General features: G+C 59.0%; 2 protein-coding genes across 3 annotated transcripts; one reads left to right on the top strand and one right to left on the bottom strand.

Annotated features, from left to right (window-relative positions):
• Positions 1 to 569: 569 nt before the first annotated feature.
• Positions 570 to 4,059, bottom strand: GPR142 (G protein-coupled receptor 142). The gene is given in 4 exon segments (XM_058561491.1): positions 570 to 1,811; positions 2,603 to 2,761; positions 3,965 to 4,016; positions 4,018 to 4,059. Coding segments are annotated over 4 exon segments (1,125 nt in total). The 3' UTR covers positions 570 to 939.
• A 5,099-nt stretch (positions 4,060 to 9,158) lies between these two features.
• BTBD17 (BTB domain containing 17) lies at positions 9,159 to 14,218 on the top strand. 2 transcript variants are annotated; one of them, XM_058561489.1, is made up of 3 exons: positions 9,159 to 9,306; positions 10,944 to 11,220; positions 12,715 to 14,217. In XM_058561489.1, exons 1-3 carry the CDS (start codon positions 9,222 to 9,224, stop codon positions 13,787 to 13,789), a joined length of 1,437 nt encoding a protein of 478 aa, XP_058417472.1. In that variant the 5' UTR covers positions 9,159 to 9,221; the 3' UTR covers positions 13,790 to 14,217. The 2 variants fall into 2 exon arrangements, with proteins under 2 accessions (XP_058417472.1, XP_058417473.1); XM_058561490.1 differs by having other exon boundaries at positions 9,191 to 9,306; positions 10,890 to 11,220; positions 12,715 to 14,218.
• The last annotated feature ends 54 nt before the right edge of the window (positions 14,219 to 14,272 follow it).

Here is a 14,272-nt window from a genome sequence, read left to right as displayed (position 1 = left end):
TGAGACCCAAGGGGGTGTGTTGCTCCAGGGCTGCAGCATCAAATCTGCTTCAAGACCACCCCCTTTCCCAAGCAGTCCCTCTCCCATTGCTCGGCCTGGCACTTTTGGTTCCCCCAGCCCAGGAAAGGCCTGGAATCCTACAGACATCTTCCTTTCCACCCTGGCATTGCCACTGGAAGCCAGAGAAGTGATCAACTCAGAGAATGAGAGGTGGGCTCCAGGAAAGGGGGTGGGCTGGAAACAATTCACATTCATTCATCCATTCCACCCATCCATCCATCCATCCATCTTTTCTTTCTTTTTTTTTTTTTTTTGTGAGGGAGATCAGCCCTGAGCTAACATCCATGCTAATCCTCCTCTTTTTGCTGAGGAAGACCGGCTCTGAGCTAACATCTATTGCCAATCCTCCTCCTTTTTTTCCCCTAAAGCCCCAGTAGATAGTCGTATGTCATAGTTGCACATCCTTCTAGTTGCTGTATGTGGGACGCGGCCTCAGCATGGCCAGAGAAGCGGTGTGTCGGTGCGCATCCGGGATCCGAACCCGGGCCGCCCTTAGTGGAGTGTGCACACTTAACTGCTAAGCCACGGGGCCGGCCCCATCAGTCTTTTCATTCATTCATCCAGCATTAATTTAGTCTTAATAATGTGCCAGGCGAAATGTCCGTCATAAAGGAAAGCTTATAGCAGCTGACGTTATTAGCCTGCACCCGGCAGAGCCCTCTCCTCGTCCCAGGAAATGGGAATTGCTAGTGAAGCTAACGTAAGGGTTGGATAAATTGTCCTCCCCTCTACGTGGGGAGCCACCCCCAAAGGAAGAAGCCTCTCTCCCCACCCCCAGATTGCAAAGTAGGGTGTTGATAAAGTTTTGTGGGCATAACCACAAATGCCCCAGCACATCTGGCCCTGAGCCACCCCAAACTCCCCGGCTAGACCCCTCTTCTACATTTCTGACCCTTTGGGGAGCCCTGGAGGCTTCAGCACAGGCTCTACCACCACGCCCTCTGGCCGGGACCCCAGGATGCAGGGCAGACGGGCATCGCGGATGACCTCGCGGACAGTGGCCCGGAAAGTCTTGCTGACAAAGCAATAGAGGCCAAAGTTGACTGCTGTGTTGAGCATGGCCGCCATGTTGGCCACATCCAAGGCCAGGTGGACCCTCCAGTCCCGGTAGACAGGGGCCACGTACAGGTGGTAGAGCATGACAAAGATCCGGGGTGCCCAAAGGAGGGCAAAGAGCGTGGTGACACCCAGGAGAATGGCTGTGCTCTTGCCCACCCGGGGCCGCAGCCCACTCTGGCCCCTCCTCCGCAGTTGGCAGATGATGGCCGAGTTGGCCACCAGGAAAACGCCACAAGGGATGAAATAGACAGTGAGGCAGTGAGCCCATTTGAGGACCTCGTCCAGCGTGCTTGGGGGGTCCGCATCCCTCCACACGTCCAGCCACCAGTAGAAAGGGATGCCAGTCAGCAGGGCAGAACCGAGGACAATGGCGATGGCCCGGCGGGTCCGGCCTAGGGATGAGGCGGCCCGATGGTGCAGGGGGTGGCACACAGCACTGTACCGGTCGACCGTGAGCAGGACGGCGATCCAGACTGAGGCATGGTTGGCGGCGAACTGCAGGATATTAGCCGTGCGCACCACAGCCTGGGGCACCTCTCGGGCCAGCACGGCTCCCTGCAGGAGGAAGCCCACGAACACGATGACCACCTGGGTGACGACATCCGAGGCCGTGAGCGCCAGGAGGTAGTAGTAGGAGGACTTCCTGGTCCGGGCGGCGAGGCGGGCCAGGGCCACTGTGGTCAGGAGGTTGACTGATGGCCGCCGAGGTCACGGAGGGGAAAGGTCAGAGGCATTAGAAGGGCTGCTCAGACTTTGCTTTCCAAGGTGTCATCATAGTCCCTCCCCACCTGCTTGTGCTGGAGGCCGTGCTGGCTTCTCTATTCCTCTTTCCAGACCCTTCTTAAAACCTCCTTTGTCAGGAAGGCTAGCTAGATCAGCCCTGCCCTGTCGATCCACACACGCAGGTCACTGACTTCACCCTGGGGCGAGGCCTCTGCCTGACACACAGGTAGGCTCATTCGGCAGGTGTCCTCAGCAGCCACCTGTCCCTGTGGCATTCCCCTCTCGGTCCTTTTCAAGTGTCCCAAGTCCTCCATGGTGGAGGCTCCCCTGGCAACGGGCAGGGGTGGGTAATTCCCCAAGGCCAAGACCACCTATCCTTTCCTGCGTCCACACCCCCACCCCCACCCCCAGCTCTGCTCTCTGAGGCAGTGGACGGCCCAGGAAGCTTTGGGCCGAGCTGAGGGCAGTCCTGCGTAAACGTAGCCATCCTAGGACAGTGCCCACTGCTGGGGGTAGAAGGGGCTGTCTGCTTTGGTGAAACCTTGGGTTTAGCTCTTGAGCACCCCAAATCCTAGCCCCTCACTTTACTCCTCACTATGCTTTGCTCCCCAGTGACCCAGATCACTCCCATAAAGGCAAGGGGAGCCCTGGGGTCTATGATCCTGGGTCTCAGGGGCCAGCACAGAGGATTGGCACCCATCGAAAGAGGACCCCACTTTCTGGCCCAGCCCAAGACCCCAGCCCCCAGCTCTCCACTCACCAGGCAGCCCCAGGCCCAGCAGGATGCTGTAGTAGATGACGGGGATGACACCAGCCACACACGGGGACATCTCTTGGATCCCTGGCCAATGGCTTTCAAGCTCCTGGCTCAGCCCACTGCCATTGGGTGTGGGCAGCAGGGTCGCTCGTGGCTGGCCATCTGGGAAGGGTGGAAGGGAGGGCTTAGAGCGTTAGGTCTCTTTCCAGCCTGGCCCGGCAGCAGCTCCACCTTGGCCCCTGACCCCGAGGTCCTTATTCATCCCTGCTCTGTGCAGACCCGCTGCTCAGACCCAGCCAAATGGCAATCTCTATTGCCAAGCCCACGCCGCCCCATGCCGCCCCACCCCACCCCACCCCCTCAGCGGCTGGCTCCCCCATGGATGGGAAGAAGTCCTCAGTGGCGGCGTTTCTTCATAGAGACAAGTTCGTAATTGCATTGCTCCCAGGGGATCTTCGGCCTGGAAAGCAGGGCTCCGAAACAGGCATGGTCGCGAGCAGGTGTTGGTGAGGAGTGGGGGTGGGCGCTTGTGAAAATGCAGGCTCCTGAGCCTCCCTCCAGGCAGTCTGAGTCAGAGGGTCATTCCGTGTGTGTGTGTGTGTGTGTGTGTGTGTGTGTGTGTGTGTGTGAGGAGATCAGCCCTGTGCTAACATCAGCCAATCCTCCTCTTTTTTTGCTGAGGAAGACTGGCTCTGGGCTAACATCTGTGCCCGTCTTCCTCCACTTTATATGGGACGCCGCCACGGTATGGCTTGTTAAGCAGCGCGTCGGTGTGCGCCTGGGATCCGAACCCGCGAACCCCGGGCCGCGGCAGCGGAGACCACGCACTTAACCGCTTGTGCCACCAGGCCGGACCCAAGAGGGTCATTCCAGAGGGTCTGGAGAGGGGCTTGAGCAGCTGTGCTCTTAATAAGCGTCCGGGTGATCCTGACCCACGGTGACTGTCAGCTGTGCCCCGTGTTACTAACACAGCTCTGTCAGCAGAGACGTTACTAGGGTCCCCACGTCTCTAAGCTGAAGAGCACCCCTATTCATAGGTTAGCACTACTGGAGCTGAATGGTCCTGTTTTCAGACGGGGAAACTGAGTCCAGAAGGATAAGGTGACCTGCCTGTGGTCACACAGCTGGCTGGTGGATGGTCTGGGAAGAGGGCCAGCCACATGCTCTGTGCCTGCCCCACGCAGACCACACTGTAGGTCTTCAGGTTTTACCTTCCAGCCTTGGATTTCCTGTGGCAGCTCTACCCCCAACCCCAGCCCACAGCTTCTTCACCCTCGGCTCCCAGCTCTCCACACGGCCTCCAGATTCCTGACCTGTCCTGCCACCGTACTCCCCCTCGCCCCCAACCAGTTCTGGATACTTTACCTGTCTCTCCTCCCTCAAGTCTCATGTTCCTGAGTCCTGAGTCCTGGGTCACCTTGTGGCCTTTTCTGGGGGTCCCTGCAGCTCCTTCCCAGCATCGCCGGCTGCCTCCACCCCTACCTGGCTCTCCACGCGGTTGTCTGCCCCACGGTTCTTCCAGCGGCACTGAGCCGGCAGAGCAGGGAGGCGGGGTGGTGGGGAGGAGGGAGGAGGAGGAGGAGGAGGGAGGAGGAGGAGGAAGGGGTGGGGCCAAGGCTCAGGGGAATGAGTCTAGACGGTAGACGTGGCCTGGAGCAAAGCAGGATCCTCGAGCTGCACAGGCAGGGAAGGGGCCTTGGGGAGGGGCAGTGAGGTGAAGAGGCAGGATCGGGGCTCTGGAGAGGCTGCCTCCTGTCCTGGGTACTCTGGGAACTGGCCTGGGCTCAGCCGGGGCGGTCACACCCTGGGGGCGAGGACTTTGAGGAAAGGCGAAAGGATTCGGGGAGCTGACTCTACGGTCATCAAAGACAGGAGGGCACATCTGCAAGGAGGGCTGGGGGAAATAAGTGCCAGGCAGGGAGAGGAGAGCCGGCAGTGGACAGGGCCCAGATCTGGAGAGAGGCCTCCTGGGCCAGGTTGGAAGGAGTCGGGCCTACAGCAGCAGAGGACGGTGGGACCAGGAGGAGGCTACCTGAGGGGCTGCTGGCCTGGAAGGAGGGCAGAAAGCTGTGCGCACTGGTGGCGGTGACCACCGGGAGAGGCTTACCCAGCTGCCAGCAGCGCTGGGAAACCAAGACCCAGCGGTTCCCCGCAAGCTGCTGTTTTCCTGGCCCTGGTGAAATGGACCATCTCTCCAGAAATATCAGTCACTGGCAAATAAACACCAGCCGGTGCGGCGAGCAGTCTGGAGAGGCTGGAATCTGCGCCCGACTGGCTGGCCCCCTCCCCCAGCAGGGAAGAGTGACCAGCGCAGCCCACAGGGGGCCCCCAGACGGCGTGTGACATGACTCCGGAGGAGAGTTGAGGCCCAGCCTAGAATTGCTTTCTACCCTTGCCCTCTGGGAATGTAGCAGAGCCGCTTCCAAGCTCCCTATGTTAGATCCCATCCCTGGGGCCCAGCGACCTCAACACCCACCCCAACCCCGGCCCTAGGCACTCACAGCCCGGCCTTGCTGCTCCCTGCTGGCCAGCCCTGACCCTGAAGGCCTCCGAGAGTCCACTGGCTTTGGCCAGATCCCCTGGGTGGCACAGTGGGACCAGAGCAGGCACTACTTGCTCAGGTCCCCAGGCAGAGTGTCTGGGACCCCAGCCACAGAGAGTGCAAGTAGCACAGGTGAGTCCCCAGGCCACCATCTCCCTGCACCTCGAGGCTGTGGGTGAGCAAGGAGCTGCTTACAGTGGAGCTGAAAAGGCCACGTGTGAGGGCTCCACCGACATTTACTGTGCACTGACTCTTTCTCTACACTTGTCACCCTCATGGCAGCCACACAAGCTAACTCTGGTTACCTCCATTTCACACAAGAGGGGACTGAGGCTCAGAAAAGTTCACCATTCAGGCGGAGGCCACAGAGCTAGTATGTGGTAGCTGGAATTTGAACTCAGGTTTGTTCTTCCCCCAGAGCTGCTCACTTGTCACTCCCTCGCACAACCTTCTTTGGAAGAACAGGAGCGCAGGCAGGGAGAGGCCACTGTGAGCTCAGGCTTTACGAAGGAGGGAGATGTGGATCAGCTCTCAGATGGGGAAGGGCATTCCAGTTGGGGGAACAGCATGATGGAGGGTGCTGAAGCAGGAAAGTGGAGGTGCTGCCGTGGCGGGACAGCCTGACTGCAGGGGAAGGTTTCAAAAGCCTGTGAGTTACTTCAGGGAAAGATTCCTTCTTGGTTATTATTAGCGTGCCCTCCTGAGTACACAGGGCCAGGAACCTAAACTATGGTCCCCTGTTCCCCAATCTAAGTGTTGGAGGGCACCCCAGCTCAGGAAGGGAGATGTTACAGACGTTAAGGCAGGCTGTGGTCGGGGCAGGGCCTGGTCTAGGGGCCAGCCCTCCAAGGTGAGTATTACGGTGGTCCAGCGTCTGATCACCCACTCTGCAGGTTCAGAAACTCCTCAGGCTGCCCCAAGCTGGCGAGAGCTTTCAGTTGCTTTTACTACTGCCTACCAGGGATCAGTTATGACACTGAAATAGCTTCCCAGAAAAGACAGCGTGGGGTTGTGGAAAGAAGAGTGGAGCAGAAAAGCGCCATTTGAATCCTGACTCTGCCCATCGTGGTCGTGAGCCCTCAGACAAGTCACTCAGGTTATAAAAACTCTCATCTCCAGCAGGAAGTAACACTCCTCTTGGGGAATTGCTCTTGTCTGTGAGCTCATCAGACTTGCTCTCAAGGAACTGTGGAGCTTCCAGATCCACGGGGCAAATAAAACGGAGTGTAGCAGATCCTCTGTCTCAAAGACTGTGCAAGGCGAATGCCCTCTTTCCTCTCTCCCGCTCCAAGACTCTCACACACACGCATCCACATCTGTGCACGTATGCACACCACACACACATGCATACGCGTCCATGCACCCCACACACACCACACACACATGCATACATGTCCATCGCACACACACACATACACGTCCATGCACTCACACATGTATACATGTCCATGCACACACACATCCATGAACACACACATCACACAATGCATACACATCCATGCACGCACACACACCACACACATGCATACACATCCGTGCACACACACATGCGCATATACTTCAGCAACCCTCGGACTGAGAAAATGAGAACAGAGAATGCCTATTTTTGGAAAGCCAGTTTCTAAATCATTAGAGGAGGGCCGGCCCCGTGGCTTATCGGTTAAGTGCGCGCGCTCTACTACTGGCGGCCCGGGTTCGGATCCCGGGCATGCACCGATGCACCGCTTCTCCAGCCATGCTGAGGCTGCGTCCCACATACAGCAACTAGAAGGATGTGCAACAATGACATACAACTATCTACTGGGGTTTTGGGGGAAAAAAAGGAGGATTGGCAATAGATGTTAGCTCAGAGCGGGTCTTCCTCAGCAAAAAGAGAAGGATTAGCACGGATGTTAGCTCAGGGCTGATCTTCCTCACAAATAAATAAATAAATAAATAAATAAATAAATAAATAAATCATTAGAGGAGGTTCAGGGATAACAGAAATTGGAAACAGTAGGAGGTGGGGCCTCTCAGAGATGGGGAGTCAGACGTGACCCTCCTGGGTCTTCTTGGTAACCTGGGGCCTCCCCGATCCCTGCACACTTGAAATGCCACCCACCTAACTCTAGTGGGTAGATCTTAGCTTGGGGCGGACATGACATAACAATTGTCCAGGAAGCTTAGAAATACAGGTGCCCTGGTTTCTAGGTGGAGCATGGAAGATTCCAATGCAGGTGGGCTACACTTCCGGCAAGACTGAGGCAGAGCCTCAAGGAGGCTGGAGTTAAGAAGAATGTATACTGAAAGACTGTTTTCTGAGTAGTGGGTCTCTCATTATCATCTCTTTATCATCAATAATATTCTTATTGAAAAGCATTATGCACGAAAGCCACGATGCCCTCAGAGGCCCAGATCCACCCCCACCTTCACACTGAGGCTCTGTCTTGCTGGGCTGGGCTGGGGCCGTGGTGTAGCCCACGGAAAGGGCAGACAGGCAGCCTGTGGGCAAGAGATGGTGGATCTGGACAAGGGGAGCCAGGCGTGAAGGGCAGGGCAGGCGGGAGGGGTTTCCGCTGGGCTGGACAGCTTTATCTTTGCCAGCCCGGACGAGGCAGGTGCCAGACACAATTCCTGCTTTCTCTGTGGCTCCAGAGAGGGGGTGGAGCTGTTGGGTCTCTCTGTGCCAGCCGGGGGCAGAAATCAATGCATCGAGCTGGGCTTTGGGATCCAAAGAGCAAGGGAGGGCAGGATCTGACCCATCCTCGTCAAGGACTTAGCCTCCGGAGAAACTCTGAGCTGGCTCTATTAGTTCATCAACCTCAAAGAAGTCCCTCCCATGAAGATCTGGGCCAGGCCCCATTCACTCCCCAGAAAAGTGAGGCCTCAACCGCACCCACCCACACCCCTACTCCTCCCGGGCCCTAGACCCCACGCTCCTCTCTCTGCTCCCTTGTTTTTAGAAGAGCACTCCTCTGCACTACTCAACGAGACTGTGACCTAGCTCTCTGTCTCAGTTTCTCTTACTGTCAAGGTCGGGTTCTAGGTCTGTTGTGTGTCTCCTTGGAACTCTGGGAAGGGAAAAATTATAGTAGGAATTTGGACAGAAGCAGTAAAAGAAGCCTTCCAAGGAGGAACCTAGAGACCTGAGGCCACTTGGGAAGGTGAATTAAAGGAAGGAAGTGAGGAGGCAGACAGGTGCCCACCTCAGCATCTCCAGTCCCATGCCCAGATTTGGGCTGGCTGGGCAGGGGTTGGGCTGCCTGTCGAGGGCCAGCCTCCTGCACGGTGGCCAGCCCTGCTCTGGGCAGGGGTGCTCCCGTGCAGTTGAGCACGAGGGAGAGTGCATCTGCTCTATGCCCAGCCCTGCCATCTTGGCTCACCTTGACCCTAGGGGCGCAATGGTGACAGTCCTCATGGAGCCTCCCTAAAGGCCGGTCACCCTCCCCAGAGCAGGCCAGGAACATTCTTCAACAAAGAACATGAAAATGATACCAGTTACCCCGTGGGCCCCTATCTGAGACCCTTGCCGTCCTCACTGGAGAGCCAGTCTACCCCAAAATGGGAGGGAGGAGGGGTGGGATCCTGAGCCGCCTCTTCCCTCTCCTTTTCCAGGCCCTTCCTTTGCAGCCGGCTCACCATGGCACTCCAGCCAAGATGCTGCCAAGTGTGCTCTGTGCCAGGCTGGAGGCTGCGCCTGGGGATTGGGGGAGGGGGCTGGAGATCCTCTGGGCCGGCTGCTGCCAGGGGTCCTGGAGCCCCTTGCCTGCCCTTTGGAGAACCTAAAACTTCCCAGGAGAGGAATGACTAGCGCTGCTGGGTGGTAGGCAATGTGGGGGAGGGTGCCGGATCTGTCCCCCTCAGGGGCCCTCGGGCAGCACAATAGCCCCTGGGGCTGCCACTCTCTGGCTTAAGTGGTTGCCTGGGCAACAGCTGGGGCCAGCTTCCACCAATCCATGGCAGAGGCTTGGTGGGGGGAGGGAGGCCGGTTGGGAAGGGGGGTGCTGTCCCCTTGCTGGATCCTATATAAGGAGGAGGGATGTGAGCGGAGTGGTCTGGGCTTCACTGTCCCTCCAGCAGACTCGGAGGTGGGGCACAAAGATGCTTAGGCTGGGCTATGCCAAGCCTGGGTCCTGGGGCAGCTTCTGGGCCATCCTGACCTTGGTGGGCCTGGCCACTCGTGCAGGTGAGTGGGCAGTGGGCAGGGTGGGGGGCAGGGAGGAGGGGCAGGACTTTCTAGCCCTAGCTACACTTGGCTGGGAGGACGCGGTGTCCAGCCGGCCAAGACAGAGTTGATTGGATCACGACGGCTCTGTGGACACTTCTCCCGGAAAGGAGAAGGGCAGCCTGCCTCAGAGAGGAGGAGGGGCTGGGCCGGCAGGCAGAGGTCTTAATGACAGGAAGATCCTTCCACTGTCCATTGTCCTAGGCAGCTAGGCCCAGGCAGAGGCCGAACGGGGCGCCATCAGCATTCAGGTCCTTCAAAGTGACAGCTTGGGGAGGCGGAGCTGAGAAAGTGACCACCTGCTCCTCTCTCGCCCTGCCTTTCTCCCTCTGTCTCCCTCTCTCTTACATGCAGATGCTCTGCTCTCGTGTGAGTCTTCTCTCCAAAAGTCCACACATGCCACAGGCCTGTGTGTGTGTGTGTGTGTGTGCGTGTGTTGGGGCGGGTGCCCATCTGCCGCTGTCGGACGCCCCCCTTGCCTCCGTCCGTGAAGCTCCTTACACCGTTCTCAGCTTGGGGAAGCTGCTGGCAGCATTATCTGTCACCGAGTTTCCTGTAACTGAGTGCATGTCCCCATCTGACCCTCATGGCGTCCCTGGAAACATGAGAGAAGGACCCAGCATGGCCAGTCTGGAAGGGGGATGCCCGCCTTACCACGCAGTTACCGCAGGAGTCCCATTCCAGCACCAGCTCGCCCTCTGTACTTTCTCTGGTCCCCCACAGGCCGCCCGATGAGAGTGTACTTCTGTCCCACAGATCGGGACTCAAGAGGGCAGCTGGGCCTGGAAACAGCTTCCCTTCCACGCCTGCAGCCTTGGCTTATGCTCCACCCCTCTCTCCTGCCATTCAGTGCTCCAGCCCCCAGTCGTCCCTCTGCTCCCAGCGCGCCAAGCTCATCCTCTTCAGCCTTTGCAGGGCTGGTTCTCCACCTGGACACTCGTCCTCCGGCTGGTTCCTTGTCATTTCTTCTGGGAGCCTGTCCCTGGCTCCTGCACCTAGAGTAGCCCCCACCCCCATTACTCTCACCTCCCTGATTTAGCACAATCTAAAACGAGAGTGCTTATTTGTGTACTTAATGTGTACTTTTAGGAGCACAAAGACCTGGCTTGTTTTGTTCACTGCCATATTCCGAGCTCCTGGGAGAGTGTCTGGCAGGCAGTAGGTGCTCAATAAGCATCTGTTAGTGAATGCACTGCTTCTGACAACTCCACCGAGGGCTTCAGGAAGTGAGGGGTGGGGACCAAGAGGTTCCTTAACCCTTGCCTGAGTGTCTGGCACCATGGAGACCAGTTCTGGGCATTTGGTCTCACACTGGTTCATAACCTCTCCCTGCCAGGAATCCACCCCACTTCCAAGAGCATCCTCTCAGGGTCCGCTCAGAGTCAGGTTCACGACCTTCCCCATCGGGATGTGCTTGTGTGCAAGCACATACATCCACGCACTTTGTGGGCACAAACAGGTGCGCACACAGCCTCCCCAGGCCCACCTGCCCTCTGCCCACACCCAGGTACACACGTCTCCAGCTGGTCCCTCTGTGCCCCTAGATCGCGGCCCTGAACCTGGGTGCCTTTTCAAGCTGTGCTGTGTTCCTGCTGCAGCCCAGAAAGCTGACGTTGGCGGGGAGGCAGCAGGCACCTCCATCAACCACTCCCAGATGCTGCTCCAACGCTTGCAGGAGCTGCTGAGGCAGGGCAATGCCAGCGACGTGGTGCTGCGGGTGCAGGCGGCGGGCACAGACGAGGTCCGAGTCTTCCACGCCCACCGCCTGCTGCTGGGACTGCACAGTGAGCTGCTCCGGGAGCTGCTGAGTAACCAGAGTGAGGTCGTGCTGCAGGAGCCCAGGGACTGTGCCGCTGTCTTTGACAAGTTCATCAGGTGGGGAGGGGAAGGACTGGGGGGGAGCTTCATCTCTTCCCAAGCCCCTGGCTCCTCCACTCAGGCTCAGGGAAGCCCCTGCCCCTTAGAGGGCCTTCTGTCCACTCCCTGGATGTCATTAGGATGACGATGCCACCACCTCCCTCATCCCTTCTCTCACTGCCCTCTTGCAAAATACAGTGCAACTGCCCTGCCCTTGCCTGTAAGCTCCTTATGGTTTGATGTCAGTTACCAGATGCTCTCAGCGCGATTCCAAACCTGGCCAGGAGAGCTCTCAAAAACTAGATTCCTGGGCCCCAATCTGGATTGTCAATTTCAAGTCTGGGGCTGGGCCCAGCAGCTGTTTTTTACTTTAAAGCCTCCATGTGGTTTTGGTATCTGGCCAGGTTTTGAACCACAGGGCTAAGGAGCTGAAAAAGTTAGCCAGCCTTCCCCCCAACCCTGACCTCCTCCTTCCTGCCAATCGCTGCATAGGGGGCGCCATTCAAACTGTAGTCTGAGAAAGTAACCCTGTTTTAATGGCTTAGACAAGATGGTTGCAGAATTTCCAGTCATCACTTCCAAGTTCCAAGCAACAGAAAGAGGAATAACACGGAAGGGCAAAAGGGTTCCCCCGACCCCAGTGAGTCCTATTTAACCATCCTTCCCCCATTCCATACCTGCCTCTGCTGACATCTCATTGGCTAGATGTAGTCCCATGGCCACACGCACTATAAGGGAGCCTTGGAAACATCTTTTACTCCCAGAGGCAAACATGTGGCAGAAATCCAGGAGAAAGGGGAGATCTGGGTGTTGGGGTAGGTATCCGGCAGTTGTGGCCATAACCCCATTGAGCATGTACCTTTAGGGACTGGCAGGAAGGGTGAGCAGAGGGACAACAGCAGACGGAGACAGGCAGTGAGTGAGCCAGAGTGATAACGGATACTGAGAGGGGATGACAGTGAGAAAGATGAGACTGCAAGAAGAGGGGAGGGGAGAACGGGGTTAACCTGTGTGGACCGCCTACTTTGTGGCAAGGCCCACTCATTCTCCTCCAGTTGTCACAATAACCCTGTTACTGCCCCTTTCCTGCATGATCAGAGTAAGGTTGAGTGAAGTTGAACGACTTGCCCACTCTCATAGCAAGCAGGTGGTGGGACATGGACCCGAAGTGAGACTGTAAACGGCACAACGGCAGGAGCCACAACTGTCTTGTTCCAGCACAGAGCTCGGCACCTAGCGGATGCTGAATAAATACACGCTATTTCCGTGTCATGTTCCCACGAGAGCGGGAAAGAGGCTGTGAAGTAGCACGGGCGTAGGAGGGTCCTAGAGAGGAAAAGCCAGGAAGCCTCAGGGCCCATCACTCTGTGCCCCTGACCACGAAGCTCTCCACCCAAGGCTGGGTCCCCTCTGGACTCGGAAAGCGGAAAGCGGCTCTGGGTGGGGGCCGGTGGGTGTGTCTGGTGCGGTAGCCCCGCCTGACCCTGCCGCACCTCTGCGCCTCTCCCGCAGGTACCTCTACTGCGGCGAGCTGACCGTGCTGCTGGCCCAGGCCATCCCGCTGCACAGGCTGGCCACCAAGTACGGGGTGGCCTCCCTGCAGCGGGGCGTGGCCGACTACATGCGCGCGCTCCTGGCGGGCGGCGCGGGCCCGGCCGTGGGCTGGTACCACTACGCGGTGAGCACCGGCGACGAGGCCCTGCGCGAGAGCTGCCTGCAGTTCCTGGCCTGGAACCTGTCGGCCGTGGCGGGGAGCGCCGAGTGGGGCGCCGTGAGCCCTGAGCTGCTGGCGCAGCTCCTGCCGCGCTCGGACCTGGTACTGCAGGATGAGCTGGAGCTGTTCCACGCGCTGGAGGCGTGGCTGGGGCGCGCGAGGCCACCCGCCGCAGTGGCCGAGCGGGCGCTGCGCGCCATCCGCTACCCCATGATCCCGCCGGCGCAGCTGTTCCAGCTGCAGGCGCGCTCGGCCGCCCTGGCGCGCCACGGCGAGGCGGTGGCCGACCTCCTGTTGCAGGCCTACCAGTTCCACGCCGCCTCGCCGCTGCACTACGCCAAGTTCTTCGACCTCAACGGCAGCGCGTTCCTGCCCCGCAACTACCTCGCGCCCGCCTGGGGCGCCCCGTGGGTCATCAACAACCCGGCCCGCGACGACCGCAGCACCAGCTTCCAGACGCAGCTGGGCCCGAGCGGCCACGACTCGGGTCGCCGGGTCACCTGGAACGTGCTCTTCTCGCCGCGCTGGCTGCCCGTCAGCCTGCGGCCGGTCTACGCGGACGCCGCCGGCACCGCGCTGCCCGCCGCGCGCCCCGAGGACGGCCGGCCGCGGCTCGTGGTCACGCCGGCCAGCAGCGGCGGCGACGCGGCGGGCGTGAGCTTCCAGAAGACGGTGCTGGTGGGGGCGCGCCAGCACGGCCGCCTGCTGGTCCGCCACGCCTACAGCTTCCACCAGAGCAGCGAGGAGGCGGGCGACTTCCTGGCGCACGCAGACCTGCAGCGGCGCAACTCTGAGTACCTGGTGGAGAACGCCCTGCACCTCCACCTAATCGTCAAGCCCGTCTACCACACCCTCATCCGGACCCCCAAGTAGCCAAGCGGGGCCGGGGTGGGGAGCTCGGCGTCCCGGACGCCTCTGGATTGGGGAATAAAGGCCTGGCATAGATGGCCCAGAGGGACTGGGAGGGGCGCGGCACGTGGAGGTGCCTACAGTGGCCCCCGGGGTAGCCATGCGCTGGCAACGTCGGAGCTGGGTGGAGTCCAGGTGAGGGGAGATGTCTGGTTTCAGGAGCTGATTTCACGGTTGACTTGAAGGCAACGCTCTTGGTTGAATAAACCGATGCTCAGAGAGGCGAGGGGATGATTGAACCACCCAGTCCCGGGGGAAAAATCAGCCCAAGGAGGGTCCCACAGGTCTAGGGGCTCTCCGTCTTTCATTAGCTTTTCCCCCAAGGACCCCCACCCCCACACGGAACGGGGCAGGTAAGAGCATCTAATGGTCAGGGCTACCCTCAGCCTAGTAAGCCTGGGGACCCCAGTACCAGGGGTTTTCTCACCTTGAAGCTGAGGGGCTTAG

This window comes from Diceros bicornis, chromosome 18, assembly GCF_020826845.1.
Source record: "Diceros bicornis minor isolate mBicDic1 chromosome 18, mDicBic1.mat.cur, whole genome shotgun sequence".
Taxonomy (NCBI): Eukaryota; Metazoa; Chordata; class Mammalia; order Perissodactyla; family Rhinocerotidae; genus Diceros; species Diceros bicornis.
The sequence above is the reverse complement of the archived record's forward strand: the minus strand, read 5'-3'. Positions and strand labels throughout refer to the sequence as shown.

Excerpts from the sequence above, each read along its gene's own strand:
- BTBD17 (XM_058561490.1), top strand. The coding sequence starts at position 9,222 with ATGCTTAGGCTGGGCTATGCCAAGCCTGGGTCCTGGGGCAGCTTCTGG. Across the intron at positions 9,307-10,889 it reads GGGCCTGGCCACTCGTGCAG|ATCGCGGCCCTGAACCTGGG; the intron begins GTGAGTGGGCAG and ends CTGTGCCCCTAG. Across the intron at positions 11,221-12,714 it reads GTCTTTGACAAGTTCATCAG|GTACCTCTACTGCGGCGAGC; the intron begins GTGGGGAGGGGA and ends CCTCTCCCGCAG.